Raw genomic sequence first — 13165 nt, 5'->3', positions numbered from 1 at the left:
CTCTCCTTCTGGCTTCGTAGCATAATTCGTTTAGCCTATGAGACTGCTGGACAGCAGCCTCCTGAAAGAATTACAGCTCATTCTACTAGAGCTGTGGCTTCCACTTGGGCCTTTAAGAATGAGGCCTCTGTTGAACAGATTTGCAAGGCTGCAACTTGGTCTTCGCTTCATACTTTTTCCAAATTTTACAAATTTGACACTTTTGCTTCTTCGGAGGCTATTTTTGGGAGAAAGGTTCTTCAGGCAGTGGTTCCTTCTGTATAATGAGCCTGCCTATCCCTCCCGTCATCCGTGTACTTTTGCTTTGGTATTGGTATCCCAGAAGTAATGATGACCCGTGGACTGATCACACATAACAGAAGAAAACATAATTTATGCTTACCTTATAAATTCCTTTCTTCTGTTGTGTGATCAGTCCACGGCCCGCCCTGTTTTAAGGCAGGTAAATATCTTTTAAATTATACTCCAGTCACCACTTCACCCTTGGTTTCTCCTTTCTCGTTGATTCTTGGTCGAATGACTGGGAGTGACGTAGAGGGGAGGAGCTATATGCAGCTCTGCTGGGTGAATCCTCTTGCATTTCCTGTTGGGGAGGAGTTATATCCCAGAAGTAATGATGACCCGTGGACTGATCACACAACAGAAGAAAGGAATTTATCAGGTAAGCATAAATTATGTTTTTTTCATTGTATTTTACTTGTATAGTATTTCCAAATTGCAAGTTTATTTGCTAGTTTGTTAAACATGTCTGATTCAGAAGATGAGACCTGTACTATTTGTACTAAAGCCAAGGTGGAGGCCAATAGAAATTTATGTACTAACTGCATTGATGCTACATTTAATAAAAGTCAATCTGTACAAATTGAACAAATTTCACCAAACAACGAGGGGAGAGTTATGCCGACTAACTCGCCTCACGTGACAGTACCTGCATCTCCCGCTCGGGACGTGCGCGATATGGCGACGCCAAGTACATCTGGGCGGCCATTACAAATAACATTACAAGATATGGCTACTGTTATGACTGAGGTTTTGGCTAAATTACCAGAACTAAGGGGCAAGCGTGATCACTCTGGGGTGAGAACAGAGTGCGCTGATAATGTTAGAGCCATGTCAGATACTGCGTCACAACTTGCAGAACATGAGGACGGAGAGCTTCATTCTGCAGCTGACGGTTCTGATCCAAACAGATTGGATTCAGATATTTCAAATTTTAAATTTAAGCTGGAAAACCTCCGTGTTTTACTAGGGGAGGTGTTAGCGGCTCTGAATGATTGTAACACAGTTGCAATACCTGAGAAATTGTGTAGGTTGGATAAATATTTTGCTGTACCAACAAGTACTGACGTTTTTCCTATACCTAAAAGACTAACTGAAATTATTGCTAAGGAGTGGGATAGACCCGGTGTGCCGTTCTCACCCCCTCCAATATTTAGAAAGATGTTTCCAATAGACGCCACCACACGGGATTTGTGGCAAACGGTCCCTAAGGTGGAGGGAGCAGTTTCTACTTTAGCTAAACGTACCACTATCCCGGTAGAGGATAGCTGTGCCTTTTCAGATCCAATGGATAAAAAATTAGAGGGTTACCTTAAGAAAATGTTTGTTCAACAAGGTTTTATATTGCAACCCCTTGCATGCATTGCACCGATCACGGCTGCAGCGGCATTCTGGATTGAGTCTCTAGAAGAGAATCTTGGTTCAGCTTCGCTGGACGACATTTCAGACAGGCTTAGAGTACTTAAGCTATCTAATTCATTCATTTCGGAAGCCGTAGTACATTTAATTAAACTTACGGCTAAGAATTCCGGATTCGCCATTCAAGCGCGCAGAGCACTGTGGCTAAAATCCTGGTCAGCTGATGTAACGTCTAAGTCCAAATTACTTAATATACCTTTCAAGGGACAGACCCTATTTGGGCCTGGTTTGAAAGAAATTATCGCTGACATTACAGGAGGTAAGGGCCACGCCCTACCTCAAGACAAAGCCAAACCTAAGGCTAGACAGTCTAATTTTCGTTCCTTTCGGAATTTCAAAGCAGGAGCAGCATCAACTTCCACTACTCCAAAACAAGAAGGATCTGGTGCCCGCTACAGACAAGGCTGGAGACCTAACCAGTCCTGGAACAAGGGCAAGCAGGCCAGGAAGCCTGCAGCTGCCACTAAAACAGCATGAATTGAGGACCCCCGATCCGGGATCGGATCTAGTGGGGGGCAGACTTTCACTCTTCGCCCAGGCTTGGGCAAGAGATGTCCAGGATCCCTGGGCGCTAGAGATAATATCTCAGGGATACCTTCTGGACTTCAAACACTCTCCTCCAAGAGAGAGATTTCATCTGTCAAGGTTGTCAACAGACCAAACAAAGAAAGAAGCGTTTCTACACTGCATACAAGAACTATTGTTAATGGGAGTAATCCATCCAGTTCCACGGTCGGAACAGGGAAAAGGGTTTTACTCAAATCTGTTTGTGGTTCCCAAAAAAGAAGGAACTTTCAGACCAATCCTGGATTTAAAGATCCTAAACAAATTCCTAAGAGTTCCATCATTCAAAATGGAGACTATCCGGACAATTTTACCCATGATCCAAGAGGGTCAGTACATGACCACAGTGGATTTAAAAGACGCTTACCTTCACATACCGATTCACAAAGATCATTACCGGTATCTAAGATTTGCCTTTCTAGACAGGCATTACCAGTTTGTAGCTCTTCCATTCGGATTGGCTACAGCTCCAAGAATCTTCACAAAGGTTCTAGGTGCTCTTCTAGCGGTACTAAGACCGCGGGGAATTTCGGTAGCTCCCTACCTAGACGACATTCTGATTCAAGCTTTCAAACTGCCAAGTCTCATACAGAGTTAGTACTGGCATCTCTAAGATCACATGGATGGAAGGTGAACAAAAAGAAAAGTTCACTCGTTCCACTCACAAGAGTTCCCTTCCTGGGGACTCTTATAGATTCTGTAGAAATGAAGATTTATCTGACAGAAGACAGGTTAACAAGACTTCAAAGTGCTTGCCGCACCCTTCATTCCATTCAACACCCATCGGTGGCTCAATGCATGGAGGTAATCGGCTTACTGCAATTGTGCATGCTGAGTCAGTGGAATGGGGATTACTCAGATTTGTCCCCTTCTCTAAATCTGGATCAAGAGACCAGAAATTCTCTTCTATGGTGGCTTTCTCGGCCACATCTGTCCAGGGGGATACCTTTCAGCAGACCGGACTGGACAATTGTAACAACAGACGCCAGCCTTATAGGTTGGGGTGCCGTCTGGAATTCTCTGAAGGCTCAGGGACAATGGAGTCAGGAGGAGAGTCTCCTGCCAATAAACATTCTGGAATTGAGAGCAGTTCTCAATGCCCTCCTTGCTTGGCCCCAGTTGACAACTCGGGAGTTCATCAGGTTTCAGTCGGACAACATCACGACTGTAGCTTACATCAACCATCAGGGAGGGACAAGAAGCTCCCTAGCAATGTTGGAAGTATCAAAGATAATTCGCTGGGCAGAGTCTCACTCTTGCCACCTGTCAGCAATCTACATCCCGGGAGTGGAGAACTGGGAGGCGGATTTCTTAAGTCGTCAGACTTTTCATCCGGGGGAGTGGGAACTTCATCCGGAGATCTTTGCCCAAATACTTCGACGTTGGGGCAAACCAGAGATAGATCTCATGGCGTCTCGACAGAACGCCAAGCTTCCTCGCTACGGGTCCAGATCCAGGGATCCGGAAGCAGTCCTAATAGATGCACTGACAGCACCTTGGGACTTCAGGATGGCTTATGTGTTCCCACCCTTCCCGATGCTTCCTCGATTGATTGCCAGAATCAAACAGGAGAGAGCATCGGTGATTCTGATAGCACCTGCATGGCCACGCAGGACTTGGTATGCAGACCTGGTGGACATGTCATCCTGTCCACCTTGGTCTCTACCTCTGAAACAGGACCTTCTGATCCAGGGTCCGTTCAAACATCAAAATCTAACTTCTCTGAAGCTGACTGCTTGGAAATTGAACGTTTGATTTTGTCAAAACGTGGGTTTTCTGAGTCAGTTATTGACACCTTAATACAGGCTAGGAAGCCTGTTACCAGAAAGATTTACCATAAGATATGGCGTAAATACCTATACTGGTGTGAATCCAAAGGTTACTCTTGGAGTAAGGTTAGGATTCCTAGAATATTGTCTTTTCTACAAGAAGGTTTAGAAAAGGGTTTATCTGCTAGCTCATTAAAGGGACAGATCTCAGCCCTGTCTATTCTGTTACACAAACGTCTGTCAGAAGTGCCAGATGTTCAGACCTTTTGTCAGGCTTTAGCGAGGATTAAGCCTGTGTTTAAAACTGTTGCTCCACCATGGAGTTTAAATCTTGTTCTAAACATTTTACAGGGCGTTCCGTTTGAACCCCTCCATTCCATTGATATAAAGTTGTTATCTTGGAAAGTTCTATTTTTAATGGCTATTTCCTCGGCTCGAAGAGTCTCTGAGTTATCAGCCTTACACTGTGATTCTCCTTATTTGATTTTTCATTCGGATAAGGTAGTTCTGCGTACTAAACCTGGGTTCTTACCCAAGGTAGTCACTAACAGGAATATCAATCAAGAGATTGTTGTTCCTTCCTTGTGCCCAAATCCTTCTTCAAAGAAGGAACGATTACTACATAATCTGGATGTAGTTCGTGCCCTAAAATTTTACTTACAGGCAACTAAGGAATTTCGACAAACGTCTTCTCTGTTTGTCGTGTACTCTGGACAGAGGAGAGGTCAAAAGGCTTCGGCAACCTCTCTTTCCTTTTGGCTTCGTAGTATAATACGTTTAGCTTATGAGACTGCTGGACAGCAGCCTCCTGAAAGAATTACAGCCCATTCTACTAGAGCTGTGGCTTCCACTTGGGCCTTCAAGAATGAGGCCTCTGTTGAACAGATTTGCAAGGCTGCAACTTGGTCTTCGCTTCATACTTTTTACAAATTTTACAAATTTGACACATTTGCTTCCTCGGAGGCTATTTTTGGGAGAAAGGTTCTTCAGGCAGTGGTTCCTTCTGTATAAAAGAGCCTGCCTATCCCTCCCGTCATCCGTGTACTTTTGCTTTGGTATTGGTATCCCAGAAGTAATGATGACCCGTGGACTGATCACACTTAACAGAAGAAAACATAATTTATGCTTACCTGATAAATTCCTTTCTTCTGTAGTGTGATCAGTCCACGGCCCGCCCTGTTTTTAAGGCAGGTATTTATTTTTAAATTATACTCCAGTCACCACTACACCCTTGGTTCCTCCTTTCTCGTTTGTCCTTGGTCGAATGACTGGGGGTGACGTAGAGGGGAGGGGCTATATGCAACTCTGCTGGGTGAATCCTCTTGCACTTCCTGTTGGGGAGGAGTAATATCCCAGAAATAATGATGACCCGTGGACTGATCACACTACAGAAGAAAGGAATTTATCAGGTAAGCATAAATTATGTTTTTTCTTTCCTGGTTCAGATACCGCATACAATTTTAATCAACTTTCCAGTTTACTTCTATTATCTAATTTGCTGTGTTCTCTTGGTATCCTTTGTTGAAAAAGTATACCTAGGTAGACTCAGGAGCTGGGAGCTAGAATGCTTTCAGCTAGTTCCTAGTTGTGCATTGCTACACCTTCAATAAAGGATACCAAGATAATGAAGCAAAATTGATAATAGGCATAAATTGGAAAGTTGTTTAAAATCACATGCTATGTCTGAATTAGGAAAGAAACTTTTGGGGTTTCATGTCCCTTTAAGACTAATGCTGGATTTTTCATGGAAGCTTTTCTTTTTTTAATATTTTAAAACACGCAGTTTTAAATGTCTTTTTTAATGCAAATGTATTTTCATTTATTTCTTTACAAAGTTTTGTTGTTGGAAGGTTTTTAATCACTTTATTATTATTTATTTTGCAGACGAACAGGACAAGCTGAACTCTGTAGACAAAATTATCAAAACGCCATTTCTGAGCCTAAGTCCTGCTGATAGGCGCCGTATTATGAAACTGGGACCAGCTCGTCCTCACCTTGAACTTGAACAGGTGTCTAATGATAGAGGCAAAAGATATGTACGAAGATTTAAGAACGTCTGGTATGGGAAAAAAAACTGGTTATGTGGCTGCTCGGTCAAGAATGCCTTGTTCTGCTTTCCCTGTTTGCTGTTTGTAGGCGAAAGCGTGTGGTCCAAACATGGTGTGAAGGACGTTAAGCACCTTAGCATTAGAATGAAGAAACACGAAGAATGCAAGAGTCACGTTGAGAACTGTTTAAAATTAGCTCTGATGGGAGGAACCAACATCATGGAAAACGCAAATGAAGGCCGTCTTGTTGATATCAGAAAACACAACCAAGAAGTGGAACATAATCGATACATCCTCGGAAAAATTGTTGAGTGCGTACGGTTCTGCAGTGAGTTTGGTTTAACACTTCAAGGGAATAATGAAGTTGGCGGATCCACAACGTCAGGAGTTTTTGAAGGATTAGTAAATCTAGCGGCTACCATTGATTCGACCCTGGAAAAGCATATGCAGATAGCTTTTCACAATGATATTTTTAAATATCATCTGAAATCTATTAAAAATGAGCTTATTGACTGCATGCTTACGGTTGCTAGGGATCATATTCGAGAAGAATTAAAGAAAACGCAATTTGTGGCCATTCATGTTAGCGACACCACAGATGTGTCTAATCAGTTCCAAAATGTGATCGTTTACAGGTACGTCAATGACAGTGCGGTAATGGTTGAGCATTTTTATGGATTCACATCACTATCCAACTCTCCTACAAAAGCAATTGCTGATATTTTACATGAGCTAGATGTTATTTTCCCAAACAGTGAAGATAAACAGAAGGTTATCGCCCAAAGTTATGACGGTATTTATATGAAAAATGGACTTCCGAGAAAGATCAAGGACAAATATCCTTACGCACATTATACTCATGTTTATACGCATCAACCAAGCATAATAGTTCAACAAGCTTTATCTCATATAAAGGAAGTAAAGTCGTTCTTTGCCGATTTATCTGGTTTCTCTGAGTTCTTCTCACTTTGTTCAAAAAGGATTGAGGTTTTTGATTCTGTAGTGAGCAGTGGGCGGCCCATACCAGTTGGAACACGATGGAATTTTGACATCTCTACCGTTAAAACAGTCTTTGAACATAGAATTTCACTCATTAATTGTTTTAATAAGATACGCGGAGGGGATTTTGATTCAGCAAGTATTCGAGAGGCTGGCGTATTACTTCATATGTTGGAAGAAAATGGAGTCTTTCTCTATTTCTTGTCTTTATTCAAAAGAGTAATTCAACTTGTGGACACTCTTGTCTTTGCTCTACAGAAAGCCAACATTAAGTCACAAGAAATCTCACTATTAATGTCAGACTTTTCGTCAAAGATTTCAAGAGTTGGATACAACCCTACTGGAATCCATTGCGAGTTACCTGCACAGTTACGGTTTCCAAGCCACACAACTCTTCCCACCTTAGATAAAACCGCATTAAACGTTTGCGAAATCATAAAACAACATATAACTGAAAGATTTGCATTTATGAGCCATGTGGAATGTGTAGGATTAGTGCAGGGGAAATTATTCTCAGAACATGAGAGAGAATTTCCAAAATCCAAGGTAGACGAGGCAGTGAAAGCTTACCCAATGCTTCAGAAAGACATGCTAAAGACGGAGCTTTGTGTTTTATATGAGAGGACAGAACTCTACTCTTTGGAAACTCCGTCCAAGTTGCTCCCCACACTTCTGGACAAGAATTTACATGAAATCTTTTTTGAAACTGTTAAGTTGCTTCGGATCATTGTTACCACCCCCTCACCAACCCCAGAACCAGGAAAATCCTTTTCTACGGCGCAGAAATGCAAAAACTTCCTCAAACATACAAAAGCAGAGAAGAGGCTAAGTGCCCTCACAATGCTGTTCATTGAAAGTCAAATGCTTAAAGACGTCCCAGACTTTAATAAGAAAACAATTGAGCTGTTTGCTAGCCGAACAAAGCACCAGTCACAGTTTGTGTACAAATGATGCATCTTTTGGCCTAAAATATAAGTAAGCGGCAGCGTTCTGTTTGCGGCCCAGCAGTGAAACAGTTAAAGGGACAGTAAAGTCATAATTAGACATTCATGATTTAGACAGAACATACAATGTTAAACGATTTTCCAATTTACTTCTATTATTTAATTTGCTTCCTTCTCTTGTTATCCTTTGCTGAAAGGTGTATCTAGGAAAGCTCAGGAGCAGCAAAGAACCTTGGTGCTAGCTGCTGATTGGTGGCTGCATATATATACTGATTGTTATTGGCTCACCCATGTGTTCAGTTAGCAACCAGTAGTGCATTGCTTCTCCTTCAACAAATGATAGCAAGAGAACAAATAAAAAAGTTTATAATAGAAGTACATTGGAAAGTTGTTTAAAATTGTATGTTCTGCCTAAATCATGATTGAAAAATGTTGGATTTCATGTCCAGGGACCGTAAACACCAAAAATGGTATTGTTTAAAAAGATAGATAATCCCTTTATTACCCATTCCCCAGCTTTGCAGAACCAACACAGTTATATTAATATACTTTTTACCTCTGTGATTACCTTGTATCTAAGCCTCTGCAGACTGCCCCTTATCTCAGTTATAATAATATACTTTTTACCTCTGTGATTACCTTGTATCTAAGCCTCTGCAGACTGTCCCTTATCTCAGTTATATTAATACACTTTTTACCTCTGTGATTACCTTGTATCTTACCCTCTGCAGACTGCCCCTTATCTCAGTTGTATTAATATACTTTTTACCTCTGTGATTACCTTGTATCTAAGCCTCTGAAGACTGCCCCTTATATCAGTTATATTAATATACTTTTTACCTCTGTGATTACCTTGTATCTAAGCCTCTGCAGACTGCTCCTTATCTCAGTTATATTAATAAACTTTTTACCTCTGTGATTACCTTGTATCTAAGCCTCTGCAGACTGCTCCTTATCTCAGTTATATTAATATACTTTTTACCTCTGTGATTACCTTGTATCTAACCCTCTGCAGACTGCCCCTTATCTCAGTTATATTAATATACATTTTACCTCTGCGATTACCTTGTATCTAACCCTCTGCAGACTGCCCCTTATCTCAGTTATATTAATACACTTTTTACCTCTGTGATTACCCTGTATCTAACCCTCTGCAGACTGCCCCTTATCTCAGTTATATTAATATACTTTTTACCTCTACGATTACCCTGTATCTAACCCTCTGCAGACTGCCCCTTATCTCAGTTATATTAATATACTTTTTACCTCTGTGATTACCCTGTATCTAACCCTCTGCAGACTGCCCCTTATCTCAGTTATATTAATATACTTTTTACCTCTGCGATTACCCTGTATCTAACCCTCTGCAGACTGCCTCTTATCTCAGTTATATTAATATACTTTTTACCTCTGTGATTACCTTGTATCTAACCCTCTGCAGACTGCCCCTTATCTCAGTTATATTAATTTACTTTTTACCTCTGTGATAACCTTGTATCTAACCCTCTGCACACTGCTCCTTATCTCAGTTATATTAATATACTTTTTACCTCTGTGATTTCCCTGTATCTAAGCCTCTGCACACTGCCGCTTATCTCAGTTATATTAATTTACTTTTTACCTCTGTGATTACTGTGTATCTAAGCCTCTGCACACTGCCCCTTATCTCAGTTATATTAATTTACTTTTTACCTCTGTGATTACTGTGTATCTAAGCCTCTGCAGACTGCCCCTTATCTCAGTTATATTAATATACTTTTTACCTCTGCGATTACCTTGTATCTAACCCTCTGCAGACTGCTCCTTTACTCAGTTATATTAATACACTTTATACCTCTGTGATTACCTTGTATCTAACCCTCTGCAGACTGCCCCTTATCTCAGTTATATTAATTTACTTTTTACCTCTGTGATTACCTTGTATCTAAGCCTCTGCAGACTGCCCTTATCTCAGTTATATTAATATACTTTTCTTCTGTTAAGTGTGATCAGTCCACGGGTCATCATTACTTCTGGGATATTACTCCTCCCCAACAGGAAGTGCAAGAGGATTCACCCAGCAGAGCTGCATATAGCTCCTCCCCCCTACGTCACTCCCAGTCATTCTCTTGCACCCAACGACTAGATAGGATGTGTGAGAGGACTTAGTTTTATATCTTCAATCAAAAGTTTATTATTTTATTATAGCACCGGAGTGTGTTATTACCTCTCTGGCAGAGTTTGAAGAAGAATCTACCAGAGTTTTTACTATGATTTTAGCCGGAGTAGTTAAGATCATATTGCTGTTTCTCGGCCATCTGAGGAGAGGTAAACTTCAGATCAGGGGACAGCGGGCAGATTAATCTGCAAAGAGGTATGTAGCAGCTTTTATTTTCTGACAATGGAATTGATGAGAAAATCCTGCCATACCGATATAATGTCATGTATGTATATTTTACACTTCAGTATTCTGGGGAATGGTACTTCACTGGAATTGCACTGTGTACATAAGACTTTAGCCTATTTTGCAGGGACTAGCAACAGGCTTTTTAATAACTCTTAATTTATGTTAAACGTTTTTGCTGGAATGTAAAATCGTTTTCATTTTCTGAGGTACTGAGTGAATAAATGTTTGGGCACTATTTTTCCACTTGGCAGTTGCTTGATCTAATTTCTGACAGTTTCTGATCTCTCTCACTGTTGTGTGTGAGGGGGAGGGGCCGTTTTTTGGCGCTTTTGCTACGCATCAAAAAATTTCAGTCAGCAGCTCATTGTATTTCCTGCATGATCCGGTTCATCTCTACAGAACTCAGGGGTCTTCAAAACTTGTTTTGAGGGAGGTAATTCTCACAGCAGAGCTGTGAGATTGTAGTTGACTGTGATAAAAAACGTTTATTCTGTAATTTTTTTTCTGCTATCAGAGTTAGTTGTCTTTGCTAATGGGAACAAACCTTTGCTAAAGTTGTGTTGTTTACAAGGATTGATGCTATAACTGTTTCAGTTTATTAATTTTCAACTGTCATAAATCTTCTGTGCTTCTTATAGGCACAGTACGTTTTTCATAATATTTTACTAGAATTGTATTCCAAGTTGCAAGTTTATTTGCTAGTGTGTTAAACATGTCTGATTCAGAGGAAGATACCTGTGTTATTTGTTCCAATGCCAAAGTGGAGCCCAATAGAAATTTATGTACTAACTGTATTGATGCTACTTTAAATAAAAGTCAATCTGTACAAATTGAACAAATTTCACCAAACAGCGAGGGGAGAGTTATGCCGACTAACTCTCCTCACGTGTCAGTACCTGCATCTCCCGCTCGGGAGGTGCGCGATATTGTGGCGCCCAGTACATCTGGGCGGCCATTACAGATAACATTACAAGATATGGCTACTGTTATGACTGAAGTTTTGGCTAAATTACCAGAACTAAGAGGCAAGCGTGATCACTCTGGGGTGAGAACAGAGTGCGCTGATAATACTAGGGCCATGTCAGATACTGCGTCACAGCTTGCAGAACATGAGGACGGAGAGCTTCTGTCTGCGGCTGACGGTTCTGATCCAAACAGATTGGATTCAGATATTTCAAATTTTAAATTTAAGCTGGAGGACCTCCGTGTATTACTAGGGGAGGTGTTAGCGGCTCTGAATGATTGTAACACAGTTGCAATACCAGAGAAAATGTGTAGGTTGGATAAATATTTTGCGGTACCAACGAGTACCGACGTTTTTCCTATACCTAAAAGACTAACTGAAATTATTACTAAAGAGTGGGATAGACCCGGTGTGCCGTTCTCACCCCCTCCGATATTTAGAAAAATGTTTCCAATAGACGCCACCACACGGGACTTATGGCAGACGGTCCCTAAGGTGGAGGGAGCAGTTTCTACTTTAGCTAAGCGTACCACTATCCCGGTGGAGGATAGCTGTGCCTTTTCAGATCCAATGGATAAAAAGTTAGAGGGTTACCTTAAGAAAATGTTTGTTCAACAAGGTTTTATATTGCAACCCCTTGCATGCATTGCGCCGGTAACGGCTGCGGCGGCATTCTGGTTTGAGTCGCTGGAAGAGACCATTAATTCAGCTACTCTGGATGACATTACGGACAAGCTTAGAGTCCTTAAACTAGCTAATTCATTCATTTCGGAGGCCGTAGTACATTTAACTAAACTTACGGCTAAGAATTCAGGATTCGCCATTCAGGCACGCAGAGCACTGTGGCTAAAATCCTGGTCAGCTGATGTTACTTCTAAGTCTAAATTACTTAATATACCTTTTAAAGGGCAGACCTTATTTGGGCCTGGTTTGAAAGAAATTATCGCTGACATTACAGGAGGTAAAGGCCACGCCCTGCCTCAAGACAGGGCCAAACCTAAGGCCAGACAGTCTAATTTTCGTTCCTTTCGGAATTTCAAAGCAGGAGCAGCATCAACTTCGTCTGCTCCAAAACAAGAAGGATCTGTTGCTCGCTACAGACAAGGCTGGAGACCTAACCAGTCTTGGAACAAAGGCAAGCAGGCCAGGAAACCTGCTGCTGCCCCTAAAACAGCATGAATTGAGGGCCCCCGATCCGGGATCGGATCTAGTGGGGGGCAGACTTTCTCTCTTCGCCCAGGCTTGGGCAAGAGATGTCCAGGATCCCTGGGCGCTAGAGATAATATCTCAGGGATACCTTCTGGACTTCAAATACTCTCCTCCAAGAGAGAGATTTCATCTGTCAAGGTTGTCAACAAACCAAACAAAGAAAGAGGCGTTTCTACGCTGCGTACAAGAGCTTTTGTTAATGGGAGTAATCTATCCAGTTCCACGGTCGGAACAGGGACAAGGGTTTTACTCAAATCTGTTTGTGGTTCCCAAAAAAGAGGGAACTTTCAGACCAATCCTGGACTTAAAAATCCTAAACAAATTCCTAAGAGTTCCATCGTTCAAGATGGAGACTATTCGGACAATTTTACCCATGATCCAAAAGGGTCAGTACATGACCACAGTGGATTTAAAGGATGCTTACCTTCACATACCGATTCACAAAGATCATTACCGGTACCTAAGGTTTGCCTTCCTAGACAGGCATTACCAGTTTGTAGCTCTTCCATTCGGATTGGCTACAGCTCCAAGAATCTTCACAAAGGTTCTGGGTGCTCTTCTGGCGGTACTAAGACCGCGGGGAA

At 41.5% G+C, this 13165-nt stretch overlaps 1 protein-coding gene across 2 annotated transcripts in view; it reads left to right on the top strand.

Moving 5' to 3' along the window:
* LOC128667160 (zinc finger MYM-type protein 1-like) overlaps nt 1-8098 on the top strand; it is a 75234-nt gene extending 67136 nt beyond the window's left edge. For both annotated transcript variants that reach the window (XM_053722090.1, XM_053722089.1), the window contains exon 11: nt 5916-8098. In XM_053722090.1, the coding sequence (XP_053578065.1) occupies nt 5916-8029 (2114 nt within the window). In that variant the 3' untranslated portion in view covers nt 8030-8098. The remainder of the gene's footprint in view (nt 1-5915) is intronic.
* The last annotated feature ends 5067 nt before the right edge of the window (nt 8099-13165 follow it).

This window comes from Bombina bombina, chromosome 7, assembly GCF_027579735.1.
Source record: "Bombina bombina isolate aBomBom1 chromosome 7, aBomBom1.pri, whole genome shotgun sequence".
In the NCBI taxonomy this organism is placed as follows: Eukaryota; Metazoa; Chordata; class Amphibia; order Anura; family Bombinatoridae; genus Bombina; species Bombina bombina.
Note: the sequence above shows the minus strand (reverse complement) of the source record. Positions and strands in the feature narration are given on the sequence as shown.